General features: G+C 37.8%; 1 protein-coding gene and 2 non-coding genes across 3 annotated transcripts; all 3 read right to left on the reverse strand.

The window, feature by feature from the left end:
- Positions 1–14,712: 14,712 nt before the first annotated feature.
- ahcy (adenosylhomocysteinase) lies at positions 14,713–22,554 on the reverse strand. The gene is made up of 11 exons (XM_077528659.1): positions 22,387–22,554; positions 20,420–20,610; positions 19,967–20,042; positions 19,732–19,884; positions 18,433–18,545; positions 17,374–17,581; positions 16,898–16,985; positions 16,613–16,730; positions 16,034–16,156; positions 15,886–15,957; positions 14,713–15,171 (listed from the first exon to the last, which is right to left on the reverse strand). The coding sequence occupies exons 1-11, from the start codon at positions 22,412–22,414 to the stop codon at positions 15,040–15,042; spliced, it is 1,302 nt and encodes a 433-aa protein (XP_077384785.1). The 5' UTR covers positions 22,415–22,554; the 3' UTR covers positions 14,713–15,039.
- Positions 18,701–18,778, reverse strand: LOC144024591 (small nucleolar RNA SNORA17). Its single transcript, XR_013284810.1, has one exon. It is a non-coding gene; the product is annotated as a small nucleolar RNA SNORA17 (small nucleolar RNA).
- On the reverse strand, positions 20,298–20,378 carry LOC144024599 (small nucleolar RNA SNORA17). Its single transcript, XR_013284818.1, has one exon. It is a non-coding gene; the product is annotated as a small nucleolar RNA SNORA17 (small nucleolar RNA).
- Positions 22,555–22,845: the final 291 nt, after the last annotated feature.

Genomic DNA, 22,845 nt, shown 5'->3' on the forward strand with positions numbered 1-22,845 from the left:
TCGATTTGAGAATTGCACGCTGTAATATCGCGATATATTGCTGAATCGTTTTTTTTTTTTTTTTTTTTTTACCACCCCTAAATAATATACTTTAATATTTCAAAGTGTCCTCTCCGTTCAAGACAATGAAAATGCAAAGTAAAATGAAATGTCATTTCCATCACGGCATAATGTCAACAAAGTAGTTGAGTAAAACATGACAGTTTTGCTTATTTTTAGCCTTTTTTTTTTTTTTTTTTTTAATTTTGCAGCATCATTAAAATCCTACTCCCAAGATTTTGAATCAATATGAGAGCAGCCACATTTCTTCAGTTTCCTGGTTTTTTTGTTGTTGTTTTTTTTAATGTCTCGTGTTCCTTTTTGGCCCAAGATATTTGAGTGACAACAAAAATGGCTCAGAAGAGTTGAATTTCAGACCTGATGGAGATATTTTCCAAATGGCCTCAAGCTCTTCTTTGACATTGTGGTGCCAAAAATGCTTTTAGGCACTCTACCTTCTTCTTTTTGTGTTACTTGATACACTTTTGTGGCAACAGACATTCAAATGGACAAGAAACGGAAGGAAAAAATTTTTTTTTCCTTCCTGTGGTTGTATATACAGTAATTGCATGCTATTTGTGCAAAGTGGTGTTTAATTTGTTCTGTCAATCAGTAAACTAAAATTAAACATGTATTCAGCATGAAGCAACGTTTTAAAGGAAACGGCATTCCAAGAGGTTAACAATTTCCATAAAAAAAAAAAAAAAAGATGAATAATTTACAAGCGCAGTATTGTTCGTACCATATTTATTAGCATCTCGGCGCTTTTCCCATCCACAGCAAAACAAACAAGATGAAGAACAAAACAACGTAAATTGTTGAGGACAAGTTAAGCCTTCATTGTCATCGTGTGACAATACTTCGATTAGTCGTGTTGGGTGAGAAAGGGAAATAGAAATAAATAAAAATGGAGCGCTTTCCAGGAAACGATTGTGACAATAAACCACTTTCACATCAAATTCTCCATTGAGATGAGTAAATGAATACATAAAATTCAACACGGAGCTCGCGCGCCTTCAACCAATTGTTACTTTTGGAGCAGCAACGCATCCAAACCGACACAAAAGCCGTCATGTGTCAAATGTGACGAGTCAACAGAACCTTCCATAAACATTCCGTCAAGCCTGTCACCTTTGACCCCTTTCACGCCTTTCAGTGCACAACGTGAGCATGACTAAATGCAATTTCACTGTATGGATGTTAGGGATGTAACGATATCCAGACATCACGATGCGATATCACGATATGACGTTCACAGTCTGATAATTATCACGATATTGTCGGGAGGTTAGCGATACTAAAAGTCACAGTATTGTAAAAAAAAAACAAAAAACACACAATATTGTGCTTTTGTACATTACAGCAATGCATATAAACAAAACCCCAAATCTTTAATAACACTTCATATTGAGGCATATACTTTTAATGTAAACACATACAGTATATTAACTCAGCCCACATACATATTATGTCAATTAGTGTGTATTTTAAACATAAAAGGGCCAAAACATGCCTTATGAAAATTTAAACTGCACTACAAAACTAGCCACCAGAGGGTGCTACAACTGCACAAATGGAAAACAGCCCGACTTTTTGAACAGATGCGCTGCTTTTAATATGGTGACGTGACGACGACGATATATTGTGCCAGTTTTTAATATTGCGATATTATGATATTACCATTATCGTTACATCCCTAATGTATATACGGGTGTATCAGGATGTCACTGCCACCTACTGCACTGGCTGTGCAATTACACTTTATTCTAGGACAGCCAAAAAAAAAAAGTTTCCGTTGGTCACATAATCCGATTTTATTTTACTTTAACAATTTTTTTTTTTTTGTAGTTATTTTGGTAGTTTTTGTGTGCTAACAGGTAGGGATCAAGGTTATTTTAGTTAACTAAAACTAATGAAAAAACTAAAATTATAACTAATTCATAACTATAATTTATAACTCAACTCAACTCAAGTTTATTTATAAAGCGCTTTCAAACAGCCTGAACTGTCACAAAGCGCTTTACAGAAAGACAAAAAAAAACAAACATAACATGACACAAATACAATACAGTCACAACAAATCAACATTCTTGCATCCCTACATACGCGTTGATGTTTGATAACTATAATTATAGCAAAAATGTCCTTTGTGTTCGTCTTTGGTAATTAATTTAGCGCGTGAACCTTTTAAATGTGATTATAAGAAGATTTATTTTGATATTAACCGCCGGAATATGGACGTTTTCTCTTTTACGGAATATGACTTGGCTACTAATAATCGCTATTGGCTCTGAGAAAAAACATATCAATACTCATGAGAACTATTTATGGTAATTTGTATTACACAACGTGCAGCAACACTATTATTTGACACTTTCCATTACGGAAATAGAATGGCTCATTTTTTTTTTTTTTTTTTTTTAATCATTTGTTGTTGGTTTCTGCGCCGGAGCCAAAATATGTTTGAACATGTTTGACTGGAGAATATCGTGTGCGATTTGCATTTTGTTTTTTTTTCTGTTGCCAAGAAAGCGTCTGTGTGATCAAAGTGTCCCCAGGTTTGTTGGCGCCGATTTGGCGTTTTGGACGCCACTCGATGACAGAAGGCAACATTCCAGATGTTGAAGACGCCATTCCTTTTCACGCTTTGACAGCGCTGCGCTGTCGTCAAACAAGCCGCTGGGGACCTTTTGTCAAAAGACGGCTCGCTAATTGATGCTCCAAATGTCAACACTTGTAAGAGTCACAATGAGATTTGTTGGCATGCAGCGCATTAAAACCCAAACCCAAGACGAGGTTCGTTTCGTCCTTGATGGGCGCGGACGTCCTCATCTGCATTTCAAGGGCAAATACTTTCGATACGGTACTTTTAAGGCGCTTTTCCAGGAATTTGTGGTTTGCGTTTGGAATCATTACTCCGTCATCGCTAATCAGATGTGCCGGTCCCAACATTTTCAAGATATGAGCTATTTAAAAAAAAATAATAATACAAATTTGCTTTGACATGAGAGCAAAAATTTACAACACAAGCACTTAACTCAATCCCTCCCAGCCATTTTGACTGAAGTAACCCCCTTCGCTCCTGCTGTTTTACTGGATTTTGACTGATTTTTCAAGGCCCACAGAATATTGTGTTTTATTGCTATAAAAACATGGAACCTACCAAACGATTAATTCAATTAAAGTCTCTTCTTTCATCTTTCTTTCTTTCCTAAAAAAATGTTTCTATCTGTTTCCGTTTTGCAGCAATTAGCATTAGAACATAGCTAAGTTTCATCATTATTCACAAATCTGCTTAGAATTCTCTTATACTCTGCTGCCACCTGCTGGCCGTTTTTGTAATTACTACCATTTTTTTCCACCAGTTCTCTGTCATTGAAACGCTGCATCAAAGGCTTCTGTATGCTCTAGCATCAAAAAAACATAAACATATAAATACGTCTTTGGGAGACAATACATTTAAAATAGAACGTGTTGACGTTTTTTTGGGGGAGCAAATGAGTTGATGGCAAATTCACGTGCAGTTTTCTACTCAAACTGTGGTATTTACCATAATTATGATACCACATGAAGGCAATCTTTTTATCTGTTGTGAATTTTGAAACGATCATCGATCGTATTTATTGGCATCTATACATGCATTGGACTATGTTTTTGATCATGTAAAGTAGTTTGTGGACCTCTAACCTTAAATTAGTTCTTTCAAAAATAAAAATAAAAAAGTGCAAATATATCAATTTAAACTCAACGTTTTGTTGTTGTTGTGAATCCACTTGTGAATCAACTGTTCCATATGTTTGCGCTTGTTGCACTTGCTAGCTGGAGATTTGAAGGGAGTGTGTCACATGACCTCATCGCAGATTAGAAGAGACGAGATTTTACTAAATCATAATATTCGTCTCGTTTTTGTTCATCAACTAAAATGTTTCTAGATTTTAGTCCAGTTTTTATTGAATTGAAGTACATTTTCGTCTCGTCTTCGTTAGTCAACGAAGATGCAGATTGATTTAGGGTTTTTAGTCTAGTCTAGTTTTAGTCCTGTAACAAATATACGTTGACGAAAATGATTTTTTTTGTTTAGTTAGCATTGACAAGATTAACACTAATATGTACTGTATTAATTTGAAGGGACTTATCCAGTAATGGGAAATGAAGCAAGTCAAAATATTTCGGTACTGTAAGTCGCTTTTTCAGGTACGTGACCGTAATTGGACTTGTCATTTGTGGCACAACTTTTGCTCCTTGAACATTTCTGTACTTGCGTCTCTTTTGGAAACGAGCCTCTGTTCTCTTTTTCTTCCTTGAAGATGTAAATAGCCAGATTGGTCAAGTGCAGTTGAGATAGATTTTTTGGGGTCTTTAGTCAGGTTGAAGTGGAACCATTTAAGGAGCATGTCAGAACAAATTGGGAGCAGCATTCGCATTCGCCGTCCGTGCTCCGATTCGAGGGAATTGTTGAACTTTTCACTTCCAAGAATGATTTTTGGAGCCAGCGCCTTTCCTTCTGCCAGACGAAAACCGCCAATTTCAAACATTCTCCACCTAATCTAAAATAATAAAAAACATGCTGCTAAGGTGAATGGTTTTCAGTCATCGTTAGCTCATTCAGCATTTCTTTTTGTCACTTAGTTGCCAGCGTTAGCAAGCTTTTATGAAGACACCGCAAAGAATTTTCCTTTTATATTTGTGCGGCTCAAATTCGTCTTATGTGTTGTTGACATAAGACAAATGAGCATTTGTGTTTCCAGGTGGTCGATCGATCAATCCAACTTTATTTATATAGCATAGCACCTTTCATACATGATTAAAATGCAACTGAAGATGCTAAACAATTAAAACATCCGTAATACAATTATAAAAAAACAAAAAACAAAAACACCCTCACACACATGCCAAAAAAAAAACAAAAGTGTGGTGGGGCACAGAGAAACCATGTGAGGAACAGCACCCAGGAAACACTGGCGCTAAAAGACAACAAAATAAAAACAGTTAACAGAACAAAAGGTAAAAACAAAGTTATAAAAGACAAGACGATCAAAGGGAAGTAAGAATAGAAATTTTTGAAAGTGTCTTGAGCCTCCTCTCAAAGATATCGATAGTCTCTGCGGACTCACCGTGTGTTTTGGTCCTCACCCTAGGAATGGTAACGGTGGCATTTGATTGACAGTTGGCATGTGGTTTCGCTGCATTCGGAGACGGAGAGACAATTTCTCTCTCTCAAAAAAAAAAAAAGAATCGGACCCCAAAGCACACAACCGAGAATAAAACGATCAAACTTTTTTTCTTCCACCGAGGGAACAGTAAGCAAGAGGAAACCGCAGTGAAGAAACTAAAAACGATGACGAAGGTGTTGATGCGAAAAAACCCAAACATAAATAAGGACAAACCAAAATTGATGGGCAAGGAACAGACGCCGGAAAAAACAAATTAAGAGTTTTATAGAAAGATAAAGTGCAACAAAAAGAAAATGACTACGATCATCAGCTATATTGGAAGAAGAAACTCGACCGATACGAAAAGGAAACAAACAAGAAAACCAAATGAAAGACTTCATCTTCACCTGGTTTTTGGTTTGTTTTTGTTGTTTAAAGAAGCACATTTCCACCAGTGTAGGAAAAAAAAGTACAGACAGTAAAAAAAATAAAATATATATATATATATATTTAAATGAATGGGAATGGCCTTCCATAAGGACAGCGAAAATACAAAAAAAAACAAAAGCTTAACTGCACAAGTTTAGCAAACGAAACGTTTGAGAGACGACGAAGGAAAGAACCAGAATATTAAAACACGTCAACAATTAACATAAGGCAAAAATACGCATGACGTTTTTGACAATGACGATTTTTATTTTTTTTTAGTATGACCACTCGAATCCGGGTTATTATAGTTTTCAGTATTAGTTTTATTTTTTTAAAGGGATACTCCACTTATTTAGCCCATTATAGCAATAAAAAGTTAATATTTTTTTCTATAATTGTATGATACTTTCATTATTTAAAAAATAGTACCTTTAAAAAGACATTTTGCAACTTGTTGTCGACTGAAAATGACATCACAATGAAGGGCTCAGGTAACCAATCACAGCTCACCTGTTTTCTAGGTTTGGTCATGTGACATTCACAAGCTGAGCTGTGATTGGATACCTGATCCCTTCCTTGTGATGTCATTTTCAGTCGACAGCAAGTTGCAAAATGTCTTTTTAAAGGTACAAATTGTACATGAAAAATATTGAAAATATCAAATTTATTTTCGGCAAAATATTAATGTTTGACTGCCAAAAATGGCTAAACAAGTAAAGTATCCTTTTAAATGTGTATTACTTGCAAAAAACAACATAAGAGCGATGTCAGCTGAAGATGCTTTTCTATTGGCTGTTGCTAGATGACATCACTTCTGTGTGACACACTTTCAAACGTCCTTATTCCGGTTCATATCAAAATAAATCAACTTAAGTCAATTTTATTATTTTAATATTGCTGATTATGGCTTACAGCTGAAGAGAACTTAAATATCCTATCTCAAAATATTAGAATATTTCCTCAGACCAAGTAAAAAAAAAAAAGCCATAATCAGCAATATTAAAACAATAAACGGTTTGCAATATTTCAGTTGATTTGTAATGAATCCCGAATGTATGACATTTTTGCTTATTTAATTGCATTACACAAAATAATGGACTTTATCACAATATTCAAATTTTCTGACACAGTCCTGCATTCTCATTTTTGAGTGTGACTGTTAAAAACACTTTATTGTGACGCACCAAATTTACAAGCATTCATATGATGATGATGATGATGATGATGATGAAGCAAGCGACATCTTCACAGCCGTTGTTTTTATATGGCGTACAAGCAGCATTTATTTGTTAACAGTAATGAGCAACACCAAATTCAGAGTTGTTGATCACGTCATTTTGTTGGTGCCCGCCAACACGGATAGTTTTGTAATTGCTTCCATCGCTGGTACGCGCCATGAAATACGAGGCTGTCAACAGTCGCTTTGTCAGCTCGCGATGAGCTCGTTTTCAATCAGCCGGCTGACGAGGACAAATTTTCAACTTTTTTTTTTTTTTTTTTTTTTTTTGGGTGTTTGTTCAAAAATGCTGATTGTTTGGCAGCCTTTTTTGGACCGCCATTACTAGCCAGTTAGCTGCTGAGCTCGCGAGCTGGGCACTCGAGGATGAGTTGATGCCGCGTTTGCGTGCGTCGGAAACGGCGCTTTAACGACCGCGGCCGAGTTTCGTGTTCTTTGCGCGCTTGAAAAGAACAGATTTTTTTTAATTATTATTATTATTATTTATTTATTTTATAAGTTTTGGTATCAAGGGAGTCCTCGAGTTAAGGCGCACTCGACCTAAGACGTTTCGACTTCACGACGGTCACTCCCGGTGCGCCATTTTGTCTTCTCGTCTGCCATTTTGGCCGCAGTGTTTTTCCCCTCGTCCGCTATTTAGACCTTAGCTAGCGCTAGCGCTTGTGCGCTTGTATCTTTGGCTTTTGGCCAATCGATTCAACTCGATTCCAAGTGGTACGACTGGAGTCCCCCCATGCTTCACATTTTCGTGATCCGGATTCAATTGACCATTACCGTGGCACGCCCGTCTCCGCCCACATTGTACCTGGCTCCGACATTGTTCAGGCAAGATTAGCGAAACAGAATGGCGCTGTAATGGCAAAGTTGTCAGATCTTCCTTGTGATTTCTCGCTCAGGTATTTTCAGGACGCCCATTTTTCTCCTCGAAGCAAGCAAAGGGGACTTTACATTTTTGTACGTGAAGGTTATCTTCACTCCCTCACCATGAAATTTTGCCCAAAAACAAAAGGAAATACGTTGTCTGATGCTGTAAATGTAAAGAAAAGGCCGAGTTGCCTCACTCACTTTGACAGGATTTTTGCTGACGTTGCATTTTTTTTTACTTTGCTCGTATTCGATAAACCCCCCCAAAATAACCACAAAAGGTCGAATGCTCTTCTGTTGACTTTTCTGGTTAGTGAAAAGAAAAACGGTGAAAGGAGAGACGACGCTGATTTCCTTCCCTTGGTTTGTGACCGTGCTGGTATTTTTTAAAAAACACTTTGAGGGACGTTTTTTGTTTGTTTTGTTTTGACCAACCCAAAAGGAAAACATTTTCGTAATGGCCTCTGCTTAATCTTTAAGGAATGTCCAAAGCGGCCCACAACCACATGTAGGTGATACTTTATTTATTTATTTCTACCTTATTCAAGATGAAAACAAAAAGTCAAACTTCATTTGGCCGTGGAAGGGGAAAAAAAGCACACTTGTGGCCTGCCTGCGCCAAAAGAGATTTGGTGGAATACGCGAGATTTTCGAATCGTTCACTGCCACAGACGGCAAAGATCCATTTGGTTTCGTTCTTCCAAAATGGATTTACATTTTGGAATATTCTCCCGCGTCGTCGTATTCCGGCCCGGAGCTTTCGCCGGCCGACGGAAAGAAAAACGCACTTCGCCGGGGGCCATTAAATGAAGATCGCCCTTGACAAAAGCTGTTTCCAATTGGCACAAAGTGAGCACATGGTTTGCATTTTCGCTCTTGCTGTAAGCTCACCTCACCAGCTAATGAGCTAACGGACATCTGCTGCTGCGCTCGCTCGTGACATCCGATCCCAAACCGCAAAAAAGAGTTTGAATGGGAAAAGCCACTTGCAAGCGGGACAAATGCAAAAAAAAAAAGTGCGAGGGGGCATGTTTAATGTCCGTTCGTGTGAGTGCAAAGCAGCGACTAATGTGTGTTGCACACGTGTGAAAGAGTCATGAGGACGTCTTGATGTTTAGCGACGTCGTTTGCATCAACAATCTGCAGCAAGCTCAGTTACGATTTGAAAAGGACACAAATGAGTCCGGATTTGAAGGCACAGTTACATTTGGAAATTAGGGTGTCAAGATAAAGATGAAGCTTAATGGGAACGGGGTTAGGGGTCTTCAGAGGAACAAATGTTTTGTGACTATTTCAGAAAAAATAATATAAAAAAAATTCTTAAAAAAAATTCAAGGGGAAAAGGTTCACATAAAAATGTTCTTTGCAAGAAACGTCGTGCATCTTTTACAGAGTATTAACAAAAAAATCCAAAGAAAAAAAGTTGATTAAAAAAAGTCAACTTTTTTGCAGAAAAGTTTTGCACTTTAAAAAAAATCAAAATCAAAATAATTCGTAATTGACAAAAAATATCTAAAAATCTGCAAATTAAAAAAAACTCTGCACGTTATTTTTTGAGAAAAAGTAAAAATTTGTGATTGATAAATAAAAATCTGCAAATAAAAAAAAAAGTGCGTGTTATTTTTAGAGAAAAAAAAAGTGTGGTGGATTTTCTATTTTTTTTATGTGTGTGTATGCGTGTGCGCGTCAATTCGCGTGAATTTATACTCATTAGTTCACCTAAAACCAAATACAATTCCCATGATCCTTCGCCTTAACTGGACACTTCCGAGTCTCGCCAGAGTCGTAAAGTTCACAAGGTCAGGAGACCAGAGGAAAGCTCAAAGGAAAGAAAGCTAAATCAAATTGAAATCCAGCACCACTTGCCGCCCACATGGTTACAAAACCAGAATCTTACACCAACCTCCAGAAACTCGACATTCCGATAGATCAGCAAGATCTCCGGAGACCAGAGGAAAAACTAAAGAGCGGAAGGAGGGAAGGATAGATGAAGCGGGAGTGACACCAGCCTCCACTGATTCAGCGAGCACATTTTGACAAGCTGCCATCCATTATGCATAAGTCCAAATGTTTCCATATATGCCCGCCCCCATCCCAGCAGGATGCGCCTTGAAAACGCACAGGTGGACATCAGCATCACCCCGTTGGCCCCGCCTCCTCTGCTCGCTAAAGGGGCTAATGAATCTTGCGTTTGGCTTTTTTGGTTTTGTTTTTGTTGCTGGCCAGCGCCGCACACACGGCAGCCACATGGACAGCCGCCGTGTCGTCTTCCTCCTTCCATATTTTGTCCCCCAACTCGCTAATGAGCCACTCAAACACCATCCGGATAAATCTCTTGAAGCGTGTGTGGTGTTTATTAGCCGGATGACTTCCTTGAGCTTGCCTTCAAAAATCTTGTGGATTATCATCCCTCAGAGGAAAAAAAAAGAATCTTGATTTAAAAAAGTAAATTAATAATAATAATAATAATAATAAAGTGAAATAAAAAACGCCAGATGTTTTTTTTTGCAGTTTTTTTTCTTTGATTTATTTTTTCCTTGAGAAAAACTGTTTTTCTATTACATTATTATTATTATAAAAACATGTCACCAAGAACAAATTGTTTTTCTCAGAGAAAAGTTTGGCCATTTCTGATGTTTCTACTGACATGTGTTTTTTTTTTTTTTTGTTTTTTTGTTTTTTGCATTATCCCTCAGAGAAAAAGAATCCTGATTTAAAAGAAATAAAAAAAAAAATTCTACCCCCCAAAAAACTTTTTAGCAGCCAGATATTTTATTTTGCAGGGTTTTTTCTTTTTTTGAAAAAAAAAATGTTATATATATATATACATTTTCCCTCACAAAAATGTTTGTGGGAATTTATTTTACTTTCGTTAGTGGCCGCCCGTTTGTCGTTTCTCGATTTCCGCCAACCAAATCCATTTGAAGGATGACACGTTTGGGGAAAAAAGTAACCATATGAATTCCTTTTTTTTTTTTTTTTTTTGGCGTAGCGATGCTCTCGCGTCTGTGAAATGAAAAGCGTCTGAATGGAAACGTCCGTCTCGCTCGCACGTGAGCATCCTCAAGTCTGCTTGTCGACATGTAGTGAAAAGTTGGGGAAGGAAATCTCGGTGGCGGATGTTGCGACACGCGCGCGTTTTTTGCGCCGCCGAGGTTCACGGAAGGACGCGCAACGCGGCGAGCCACCAAATCATTTCGAATTGCGTCTTGACCACAAAACGTTCCCTTGGCAGGACACGATCCAGCGTTTGGACACCATCAATTCTTCTTGTCGTTTTTGTGACCTGCCTTGTTGCTGTGATTTACGAACGTTTCACACGGCAGCCACAATGCGCTCGGTTTTTTTTCTTTCTTTTTTTTGTTTGTTTAGGGCTTGGGGATTCAACGCTACAATTCTGGACAATTAAAGGATTTAGATGATTGCGGTCAAGTTTCGCAAACACATTTTGAACAGTTCAAGACGAGACGAGCTGGTTCAACGTTTTGGTTACGCGCCAACAAAAATTCTTTTTCAGCTGTATAAAATCTTGAAAACAATATTTTCAATACAAATACTAAGAACAAAAGTTGACACTGAAATGCAGATGATAAATTCAAATGTTTTGTTTTTTTTCCATATGAGAAACCAAACAAAAATGCAAGACAAGTTGGTTTGTTTTGCTCTTGAATGAGGAAGGAAAAATGAGCAACAAACAAACGTCGTATTAATGAAAGCTAATGTCCGTTCATCCGTTTGGGGTCATCGTGGGGGCGAAAGTCCAGACTTGCCTCTCAACAGCCACATATATATTTATTAAATCACAATTAAAATAATCCCATAGGCTCATGTATTAAATGATCAAAGATGAAAAGGAAGGACATTTTCGCTATGCAGTAATTATAGTTACTGTACATTTAGTTACATAAAATATCGTTTTTTTATTTTGTTAATGAAAATGTTTTTTTCGTTTTTGTTTTAGTTATGTTGTTAGTTTTTGTGAACTGAAATAACCTTGGTGCAAAAACACAACAACAGAAAAGAGTACAAACTGTTCTTCAAATCTCATAATTTCGTATTTCCACTAATATATATATATATATATTTTTTTTTTTACTGTATATACTTACTATACTGTATTTTTACTGTATATACTGTACATCTTTTTTTTTTTTTTAATTAAAGAGACGGTGTGTAGAATTTAGTGCCATCTAGTGGTGAACAAATAGAATGCAACAACCTAAAGATTGCGACAACCTGTGTAATATAACTAGCGATTATGTTTAAAAAGGAAAAAAAATGCTTGTTGATGCAATAGAACAATGAATGAACGTTGGAAAATCAAAACAGACTAATCAATTTCTGAAAAGCTGATCACCTGCTGTAATATTACTGTTTAAATCTCATAAAGTTAAATGGTTGGCAAAATAGTATACTTTTTTTTGTTGTTGTCTGCATACCCCTCAAAGTATGTAATTGCGCTCAAAAGAATATTTGCGCAAATAAAATAATACGTGTTGTTTTTTCAAACTTCCACTGAACCCAAAAGAGAGCAAAGGTCAAGAAAATGTCATTTGGCGCGTTCGGATTGGACAAAGAAGGAAAAAAGCACATGATCGCATGCGTGCACGTTTGTTTGGGTTTTGTCTTGTTTTGCAAGTGTGGGGGCCCCTTCGCCATTATGAAAATATTATTAAATCAGCATGATAGCATCTGAGCCTGCAAGAGGGTTCGCATCTACCCACAGAACGACCCCCCCCGCCTCCCTCCCTCCTCAAGTCCCCTCGCCCGCGTAACTGATTGCTAAATTTGTTCTGGAGCCCCCAAGCATTTTCTTTTTGTTATCCTCGTGAGATTCTCATAAAAAAGCGCTAATGAGCATAAAAAGTGCTAATTTGACGTCATCTGTTGCCGTTTACGACTGCTTTCATCCCAGCCCAAATCGTTTCCTTTCATTTTTTTTTTTTTTTCCTTACTTGGAAGAGTGAAAAAGATTGAAAAAGTAAAACTCGGGAACTTTCTGTGCTGTCTTGAAGAAGAATAAAAATACAAATTCTCGCATCCATCCGTCATCATGATTTATTATTATTTCATCCGCGAGGGCCAGATGGCATCCAAAAGTCGCTCATTTCAATAAACGTGCAAACAATTCAATTATGTCAAAAGTGCAGTTGAAACATTTTACAACTTGTATATATACTTGTATATGTATATATGTATATGTGTATATATATATATATATATATATATATTTTTTTTTTTTTTTTAATTTTTTTAATAAGTTTAGCGTGAAAATGAGAAAATACTCGTTTCACTCTTCTTATAGTCAAAACAACGGAAAATATGCAATAGTTGAAAATAAAACATTTTATATTTGTGCAAAAATACCAAAACAACACTAGTAAATAAATAAATTGAAAATAAAATTTCAGAATTTTCCAATACATAAAAAAGAACAGAAAATATAGCAATTGATAAATAAGTACATTTGATTAAAACAAAAATAAAGTAGTACTGTTATTTTTCCCAATCAAAAAAAAAGAAGTTACACATAAAAAAAAACGAAGTGATTTGTTTCGGGGTTGTTTTTTTTCCAATAAATAAAAACTAAAAAGGATAAGTTGAGAACCAGTGGGTGTCACTTCCTTGTATTAACTCGGGTAATCTTTCCACTTTGTGATCTATGGTTCTTTTTTTTCTTTTTTTTTTCTTCTTTTCCATGTTTCTTCTTGGCCAAATGACATTTAGGGTGCACACCGCCACCTGCTGGAGAATAAGGGTAGTTGTGTGACGTCATCAGGACGCTGACTCCAGATCGTTTGTTTGCCAAACACCAATTGAACGTAAAAAAAGTTTTTGTTTTTTTTTTATTATTTTTTTCTCTTACTCCCTCCATTTAAAAACTGTTGTAAGATACATGGTCAAAGAAATGCCACTGCCTACGATTTGTATAATATAGTTGCAGTATAATATTTCCCAGTGGCCATTCAGTACGCACAGTGCGCCATTTTAAAAAATTTTAATCTGTATCTTCACTAAACAATCACCAGTTCATCATATTTTGGGGGGAAATCCTCCATATAGTAGCTTTAAGTGAGACAAAAAACGGGAAAATAAAATTACTAATCATATATATATATATTTTTTTTAAGCCATACTGCACATGGTTGTATTTTATTTTTAAGTAAAAAATAAAATAAAATAAACACCTGGTCCTTTCAAAAATATATATACATGGTTGTTTTTAAAAAAAACAAACAAAAAAAGCCACACTATACAGTCGGTAAAAAAAAAAAAAATGCTGCACTATATATGGTCGTGTATATATTGCCATAAAAAAAAGAAGTAAAAAGCTAAATTCATTTTAACTTACTATACATCATTTTTTTTTAAAACTTACCATAAGTCATTTTCTATATTTTATTTTTTTAAGTAAAATAAAAGCCTTAATATACATAGTATTTTTTTTAAAATAAATGTCTTACTATATGTTTTTTTTCTTTTTTTTTTTTAAATAAATGCCTGACTATACATGGTTATTGAAAAAAAAAAATAATTGCCACACTATATAGGGTGTGTATACATTGTCATTAAAAGAGAAAGAAAAAACAAAAAAAAATGCCTTACTATGCAAGGTCGTGTAAAAAAAAAAATATATATATCAGTTCATTAAAAAATGCCTTAGTATACATGGTCATTAAAAAAAACAAAAAAAAAAACGCTTTACTATACGTGGTTGTCCTTTTTTATATAGCTCTTTAAAAATAAAAAAAGCCTTATATATATATATATTTTTTTTAAACATCCTGGCTTAACAATGTAATTTTAAAAACCATTTTCTGGTTTGTTATTTCTATTTTTCATGCTTTTTTTTTTTCCTTCTTTTTGTTAATGTTTTTGTGAGGGGTTGTCAATCTGTAGCTGAGTTTAAAAAAATAAATGTGCGCAATGTCCAATCATTTGAAAATGAAAGTGATGGCTGCAGACATCATGATAATAAACACAAAAAAAGTCAGTCACCATTTTTATTGGTCACATTCATCAGCAGCGTTGCAACGTTGGCGAGCGAGCAGTCGCCAAAAGGGCCGTTGGCAACAAATTAAATTAATGACAGTCACGGAGGATGAAAACCTTTGCACGGTAAAAACCCGACGCTGCTTTTTACTGAGCGCTAAGTGCTAACTGGAAGAAGGCCACAGCAAAGTGGTTAGCTGGCTAAAGATGCTAACAGTCCAGATGTGGGGGGGAACCAAAAGAATTCGTTTGGATTCCGTTAAGGAGAAGCAAACGGCGGCGACGGCGGACGACCTCCACGCTTGCTGGATGCGTCCGACGGCCTCAGTAGCGGTAGTGGTCGGGTTTGAAGGGTCCTTCCACGGGGAGGCCCAAATACTTTGCCTGTTTGGACGTCAGCTTGGTCAGCTTCACGCCAAGCTTGTCCAGGTGGGCCGCCGCCACCTGCTCGTCCAACTGGAAAACAAAAACAACTAAAATCATACAACAGTCCTGGAATACAAACATGATAGGAAAAAAACAAAAAACAAATGAGGAACAAAGGAAAATCAGCAACAACAAAAACAGAAGGAATAAAAAAAAAAAAAAAAAAAAAAAACAATACAGGAATATCGGTTTAAAAAAAAGGGGGTGGGGTTACCAAGTAGTAACCCCCCCCCCACAAAAAAAATGTAAATAGAGTGCGTGGGGGATGAAACAACACATACAACAAATGTGGAGGGGGAAAAAAACAGGAAGTCAAAATCAAGTAGAAAACCTAAAGAAAAAGATCAACAACAAACATGGAGGCCATTTTAGAGGAATGTCGTAAAAGGTCTTGTGATACAAAATGGAGTCGGGCATGTTTAGCTAGCATGCTTTTGTTTAAAGTGAAGGGAAAAAAAAAAACAGTGAAAATCAAGCAGAAAACACAAAGAAAAAGATCAACAATAACAAAAAGGAGCACATAGCCACCATTTTAGATGAATGTAGTAAAAGGCCTTGTGATACAAAATGGAGTCGGTCATGTTTAGCTAGCATGCTTATGTTTACAATTTGTGCACGAATTGAACAAAGCGGACGACGTTTGCAGATATTTGGATTCCACTTGAATGTTTTTCTTGCTGATCTTGTCAACTCAAAACATTCGCATTTGCTTTGTTTTCCAAACTAGAGATTGCGCAATCCAACCTTTTTGGGGAGGAAGTAGACGCCCACGGGGTATTTGTCAGTGTTGGTCCACAGTTCGATCTGGGCCAGAACCTGAAAACACAAATACGATTCAACATAACGGACTCAAATGATTGGACGTCTTTCTGAGTGAACTCGCTAAAGCGACCTGGTTGGTGAAGGAGTTGCTCATGACGAAGGACGGATGTCCCATGGCGCAGCCCAAATTGACCAGCCGGCCCTCGGCCAGCACGATGATGTGACGCCCGCTTTTCATGCGGTAACGGTCCACCTGACGCGCAAACAAAAACTAAACAAAACTTTTCCACATTTCGCTTTGGCATTTGCGTCCGCCTCAGTTTTTTTTTTATTAATAATCATTAAAAATATATTATTATTAAAAAATAGTATTCTAAATATTAAATTTATTTACAATAATATTTTTTATTCGTAATAACATTATCGGTAATAATAAATTAGTAATAAAAATAAATTAGTAGTAAGATAAAAATAAATGAATAAGTAATACAAATAAATTAAATAATAAGTAATCGCTACATTCATGAAAATGTGACGAAAGTATTTGTACAATTTGTATGACAAATGTTTGTCTTCAACTCAGTCGACATTGAGCACCTTCCCCACCGGGGGGCAGTATAGCATGGGAGACAGCCTCAGCATCTTTTTGTACTATTCTTCCCAGAGGATAAAGAACACGCGACACGTATCACGCGTGCGTTTGTCGTGCCTGCGGCTTGATGTTGATCTTCTCGGCGGCGTTGTCGTTGAGCCAGCTCATGTCGATCTCGCAGTCAAAATGTCCGATGTTGCACACGATGGCGTCGTCCTTCATGTTCTCAAAGTGGCTGCAGGGGGAGGAGCAAAGCAATTCCGCAAACTTGTCATCGCACAACGGACAATTTGTGTCGTGGTCATGGATGGGTACCAAAAAAAAAACAATTACGGTGAAATCAACCGATACCCTTGTGACGAGTCGGCCATTTTGTATGACTGTGACGGTGGCGCCACCTACCGTGCCTGTATGATGTCCTCGCAGCCGGTGGTGGTGACGAAGATGTTGCCTTCCTTGCAGGCTTCGTCCATGGTGGTCACCTCATAGCCTGGAAAAGTACATACATAGCATAGGAAAAGTCTGCACACCCCTCTTAAAAATGCTAAACTTGTTGGGGGAGGGGGTGGGGTTACCAAAAATTGTTTTAAAACATTGAACACCCACCATGGTGAATTAAAACCTCTTTTAAAAACAAACAAAAAAACATTGCATAAGTGTGCACACCCTCATAAATCGTGCATGTGCCCACATTTACGATTAATCCCATTCAAATTTATGAAATGACACCGACGCCATATGAAGTCGCATCTGATCAACCCCAAATGAAGCCATGATGTTCTAGCAGGCTTTTCCTGACGTTTTGGCGTGCTATATATGACATGATGAACGCTTTGTTGTGCTTTGAAGCGTATATTTTTTTTCTTTGCGCCTCTCACCCTCCATGGCGGCCTGCAGGGCGTTGATGGGGTCGATCTCGGTGACGATGACGCGGGCGCCGAACGCGCGCAGCGCCTGCACGCACCCTTTGCCCACGTCGCCGTAGCCCGCCACCACCGCCACCTTGCCGGCGATCATCACGTCGGTGGCGCGCTTGATGCCGTCGATGAGGCTCTCGCGGCAGCCGTACAAGTTGTCGAACTTGCTCTGGCGCCGACACAAGACGGAACAGTCGTTACTCGGGAAAATCATTGCAACCACTGACTCACAAGATGGCCGACAAGATATATATATATATATATATATATATATATATATTTATTAATGAATATATATGAATGAATTATCCCACCAGTATACAAAAAAATCTACAAAGTTGCAGTGAAGCTTAGGAAATAGGTTAAAAAAAAAGAAAAAAAAAAAAGGATTTAAGGACAAATGATCAAATGAATGAATTAATTTAATTAAAAATTAACTTAATTATCCAACCAGTGCACACACAAAACAAAACAAAAAAAGTTAATAGAAAATAGGTAATAGGAAAATAGGAAATAGGTTAAAGGTTAAAAATAGGAAATTGGTTAAAAGGAAAAAAATAGTATTTAAGGACAAATGATTAAATGAATTAATTTAACTAAAAATAATTAACTTAATTAAATTATCCAACCAGTGCACAAAAAAAAAAAAAAGAAAAGAAACTGTAAACTGTAGAATGTTATTTACTTTTGATAATAATTTTTGTATTTTTTTCCAAGTATCTATTTTTTTTTAAAAACATAAAACAAAACAAAACAAAAAAAAGTCGAAAAATGAAGTGTTATTTTGGAGTAAATTTTTTCAAGCATTTTTCAAGCATTCCCCCCAAGTACCAGTAATTTTGTAATATGAAGACAAGTGAAAGCATAAACGTGCTCATTTTGAGAGAGGAAGAGGAGGGCGAGCAGGAAGACCTTCAATACTTGTTTGTACGCGAGTGAGTAAAACTGTTTGCATCCGTCCGTCCATCCGTCGCAGACCCAACAAAACAAGCTTCTTTTTTTTTGTCGTCGTTTCGTTACCTTGGTGACCGAGTCGTTGACGTTGATGGCGGGCACCTTGAGCTCGCCCTTCTTCATCATCTTGTACAGGTTGTGGACGCCCGTGGTGGTCTCCTCCGAAAGTCCGCGGATGCCTGCGGGGGGGGCGGAAGACGCACGCACATGAACGACACGTGTTGCCATCCGCGTCGCGTCGGTGGACGAAACTCAAAACGTTAGCTTATGTCGGCGGTCAACAAAACGCCGAGTCGTCATTGTGGCGGCGACTCGGTGCAGACGACCGCCCGCCATTTTGGTTTTTCTCTTTGCCGCCTGGTGACACAGCTGCAACACGGAACGGCTGCGCTGCAACGCCTCAAGGGGCATTCCGCAAACAAAAGTGCAACTCGGCCGTCATTATGACGCTGACTTCGTTTGGATTCTGCGGACGGAAATTTAAAAAATAAAAGAAAGCTGAATCTTCATTTTGAGAAGCCGCTTTCGAGCCAGTTGGCGACGACATCCGGTCGCGAGGTGATGGCCAAACTTATTTTAGAGTTAACAAAAACGGAATGAAAAAATTAAAAACAAAATTCCATAAACAGTTTTGTTTACAAAATATATATATTTTTTTTTAAATAAACGAAAAGTAACAAACTTATTTGAATATTAACCAGAATGAGGATGTTTGAAAGTTATTTTAGTTAACAAAAACTACCAGAAAAAAAAAAAAAAAAAAAGTAAAACAAAAAGCTGTTTACCTTTGTTTATAAAATAAAAATGTTTGTTTTTTTAAACGAAATGTAAACTACATTTTATGTTTACAAATTAACTACAATGATAGTAAAAATGTCCTCTGTTTTAGTGTTTGGTAATTAAATTTAATACAAGAGCCTTTGGGGATTTTTACATATATTTATTTGAATATTAACTGGAATAAAGGATGACAGAAGTGACATCATCTAGCAGCAGCCAATAGAAAAATACTTTCAGATGACGCCGAAATGCAACACTAGGTAAAAAATCAGGTTTCTTTTTTTTTTTTTTACCATGATGTTTATTAAATATTGTGCACATGTAATACACATGAAGTACTGTATATTTGTGTTCTATAGATTAAAGATGGGGGTAGGATTAAAGTTTTTTCTCCCCACTCCCTTTCAGACAAAATAATTTTTTTTTTTGTTCGTATTAATTGTTGCTCTTGTGTTCAACTGTAAATTGTTGCCTGAAATAAATGAAATGAAAAACATGAAAAATAATAACATTGAAACTGAAACTCAAAGTAACTAAACAGAAAAATGGACAACTGCCAAAGTCGAATAAGCGCGCGCGACCGACCTTGCAGCAATTTGGGGTACTTGGTGTGGACCAGGTTGGTGAGGTCGCCGCCGTCGTCCAGGATCATGTTGAGCGCTTGGCCGTCCTTGAAGTAGAGCGTCTGCTCGATGCACCACATGTACTCCTCGTCCGTCTCGCCCTTCCACGCGTACACTGACCACAAAAGCCTCGTTTGCCACTTGACCTCTTTAGTCAAAATCCGCAACGTAGCGGGGGGCGGAGTTTCCCGGGTTACCTGGGACGCCAGTTTTGGCGATGGCGGCTGCGGCGTGATCCTGAGTGGAGAAGATGTTACAACTGGACCACTGAACCTGAAACGGGACAGGAAGGTCAAGAAAAAATACATTTCAATACAGGAAGTTAGGTTTCTCTCTTGGGAAGGAGGTATTTAAAAAAAACCTTTTCTGGAGTCTCAAAAAAAATTAGATACATTTAAAAAAAATAATATTTAATACAGCTAATATTACAAATATATCAAAACAAACTTGACTTCTGCCAATGTCGGCGGCCAACAAAACGCCGAGTCGTCATTGTGGCGTCGACTCGGTGCAGACGACCGCCATTTTTTTATTTTTTTTTTGCTCTCTGCCACCTGGTGACACAGCCGCAACACGGAACGGCTGCGCCGCAACGCCTCAAGGGGCAACAAAACGCCGGCAAACGTAAACGCGAGCGAGCGTGGGCGGACCTCGGCCCCGAGCGCGGTCAGCGTCTCGATGAGCACGGCCGTCTGCAGCGTCATGTGCAGGCATCCGGCCACGCGGGCGCCCTTCAGCGGCTTGGAGGCGCCGTACAGCTCCCTCATCTTCATCAGGCCCGGCATCTCGTTCTCGGCGATGGCGATGGCCTTGCGGCCCCACTCCGCCAGGCTGATGTCAGCTGGGGGCGAGAGGTGGGGAAAAAAGAAAAAAAAAAAAAAAGAAATCATCACTTCTCCTATTTGAAAAGAGCACAAATTGGTCAAAACAACCTCTGTAATTCTTTGGTGTGCCACTAGAGGGAGCCCGCATCCCAATAGCGATACATGCAACCATGATGATCAAATTCAATTACATCATCTGAGAGCACGTATAACTTTAAACTGCCCAATTTAGGACTGCAGCTAACATTTCACATTTCATTAATACGTCAATTCATTTTTGCAGTCATTGATCAATCAAGTCGACTCGCCTTTACTAATATAGATCAACTTTTACTGCATAAGCGTTTATAACTGACTAATATTTGTAACGTGCATGTTCTGTTTATTTTCCTTCATGTGCTTCTTTTTTTCCCTATTTTAATGATGTATTATTAAATATAATAACTTCTAGTACATTGCAGTTGCTTGCTGCAGATCAGTGTACATTTTGAGAAGAAAGTTTAATTTAGTTTTATTTTCTTTCCTTCACTTTTATTTGATCATTTGTATTGCACGTTTGCATGTTCAATGAACCAATAGAGTCAAAAAAACTGTTTCCATCCCTTTCTGCAAAAACAGAACGGACATTATTTCAAACTGGCCATGCCAACGTGAAGTGACAGATTGACAGGCGGTCAATCAATCACGAGCCGGGTTGCCGGGTGCAGGCAACAACAAGGATGTCTCGTACTTTGGCCACTTGCGCTTATCTGACCGCATGCTGTTGAGCAACGCGCGCTTTTCACCTCACTTGACATATGATGCACATTTATTGTCGACGCGTTTCTATGCAAAAATGTGGGGGGGGAATGTAAAGCTTCCGTGAGAATGAGCAAAACAATCATCAGATGCATCACATCTGCAACTGGATAGTTTTTGTGTCAATTCAAAAAATCTGCATTTTATAAGAGCTAATTCGAATCAAGTAAACAAGTAAATCACTAAAATGTGTTATTCTTCATTTTATAAATCATGAAATCAGTCTATAAATATATCAATTAAATATTGAATACATATATGAATGAATTGCAATCATGCAGTACAAAAAAAATTACAATATAAATATCTCATATTGAAAAAAAAAAACATGTATTACCAGATGGAAAGAGTAGTAAAAGTTAAACAGGACTAAGAATTATTTCACCCAAATAGATGCAGATTTGGTTTTTAATTTAAAAGAAACTTCACCAAATAAACAATTCTAATGTAATTTTAGGTCAAAATGTTTTGGGGGTTTTTAACAAACAAATAAATACATTAATGGATATTTCATAGTTAGCACGTGTTGCCTACAACAGTCTGCCGCTGTCAATCACGCCCCCAAGAGAGGGAGCTCGCGTTGCATCATGGGACATGAAGTTCTTAAGTCAATGGCCCGCGGCGCTTAACCGCGCTTACAAACTCCAACATCCGGGAGCCAACGCAAGTGCTCGCTTCAACATGACGACTCGTTTCAAAATTGTCCACACGCTGTGAAATGAATCAAGCAGCTGTACAAAAAAAATAAAGAAAGAAAACTCCCACACAACTTAAACACACGTTCACGTTACAGTTCAACACACAGTCAATATTAGCGTATAAAAAAAAAACCGTGAGGTCAACACAAGTTTGGTTTTATTGCATAAAAAGCTTTTCTGGTGCCGCTCGCTCATGCTAACGAGCTAACCGGCCATTAAACGCATCGCCATGCGCGCGCATAACTCGACTGAAAGAGGAAGGCTAAACAAAAATAATATTTAAAAATCAACACTGACCAACTTTGAAGGGGAGTTTCTCCGACATGTTTGCGTGTTGATCAAGCGCGGGTGGGCGAGGTGGCAGCAGCCTGGCCGACGAGAAGACGCGGAGAGGAGGGACGGGATCTCGTCCGCCGGGCTTTTTTATCCAAGCGGATGCTTCCTTGGTGAGTTGCGAGGCTGGGGGCGGGGCATGGAGGGCGGATTATGGTTTCCCATTGGCCGTCGCCCCGAATATACGTGACGTGATTCGTCGGGTAGGAGGGAGTAGACACGCCCCTTGCGAATGATGCGTTCAAGTGCAACGGGCGAATGCGAGTAAACTTGGTTTCGGTGTGGAAACTCACGAATGCGCTCACGTAACCGCTTCTTACGACACATCTTATTTAACGGCGTCTATTCACTACTTTTATATGAAATAACCTTTCTTTTTAAGTGAACATGTACATGAAAAGACAGATGTAGGTGAACCAAAAC

The sequence above is a fragment of the Festucalex cinctus genome, chromosome 8 (assembly GCF_051991245.1).
Source record: "Festucalex cinctus isolate MCC-2025b chromosome 8, RoL_Fcin_1.0, whole genome shotgun sequence".
Classification (NCBI taxonomy): Eukaryota; Metazoa; Chordata; class Actinopteri; order Syngnathiformes; family Syngnathidae; genus Festucalex; species Festucalex cinctus.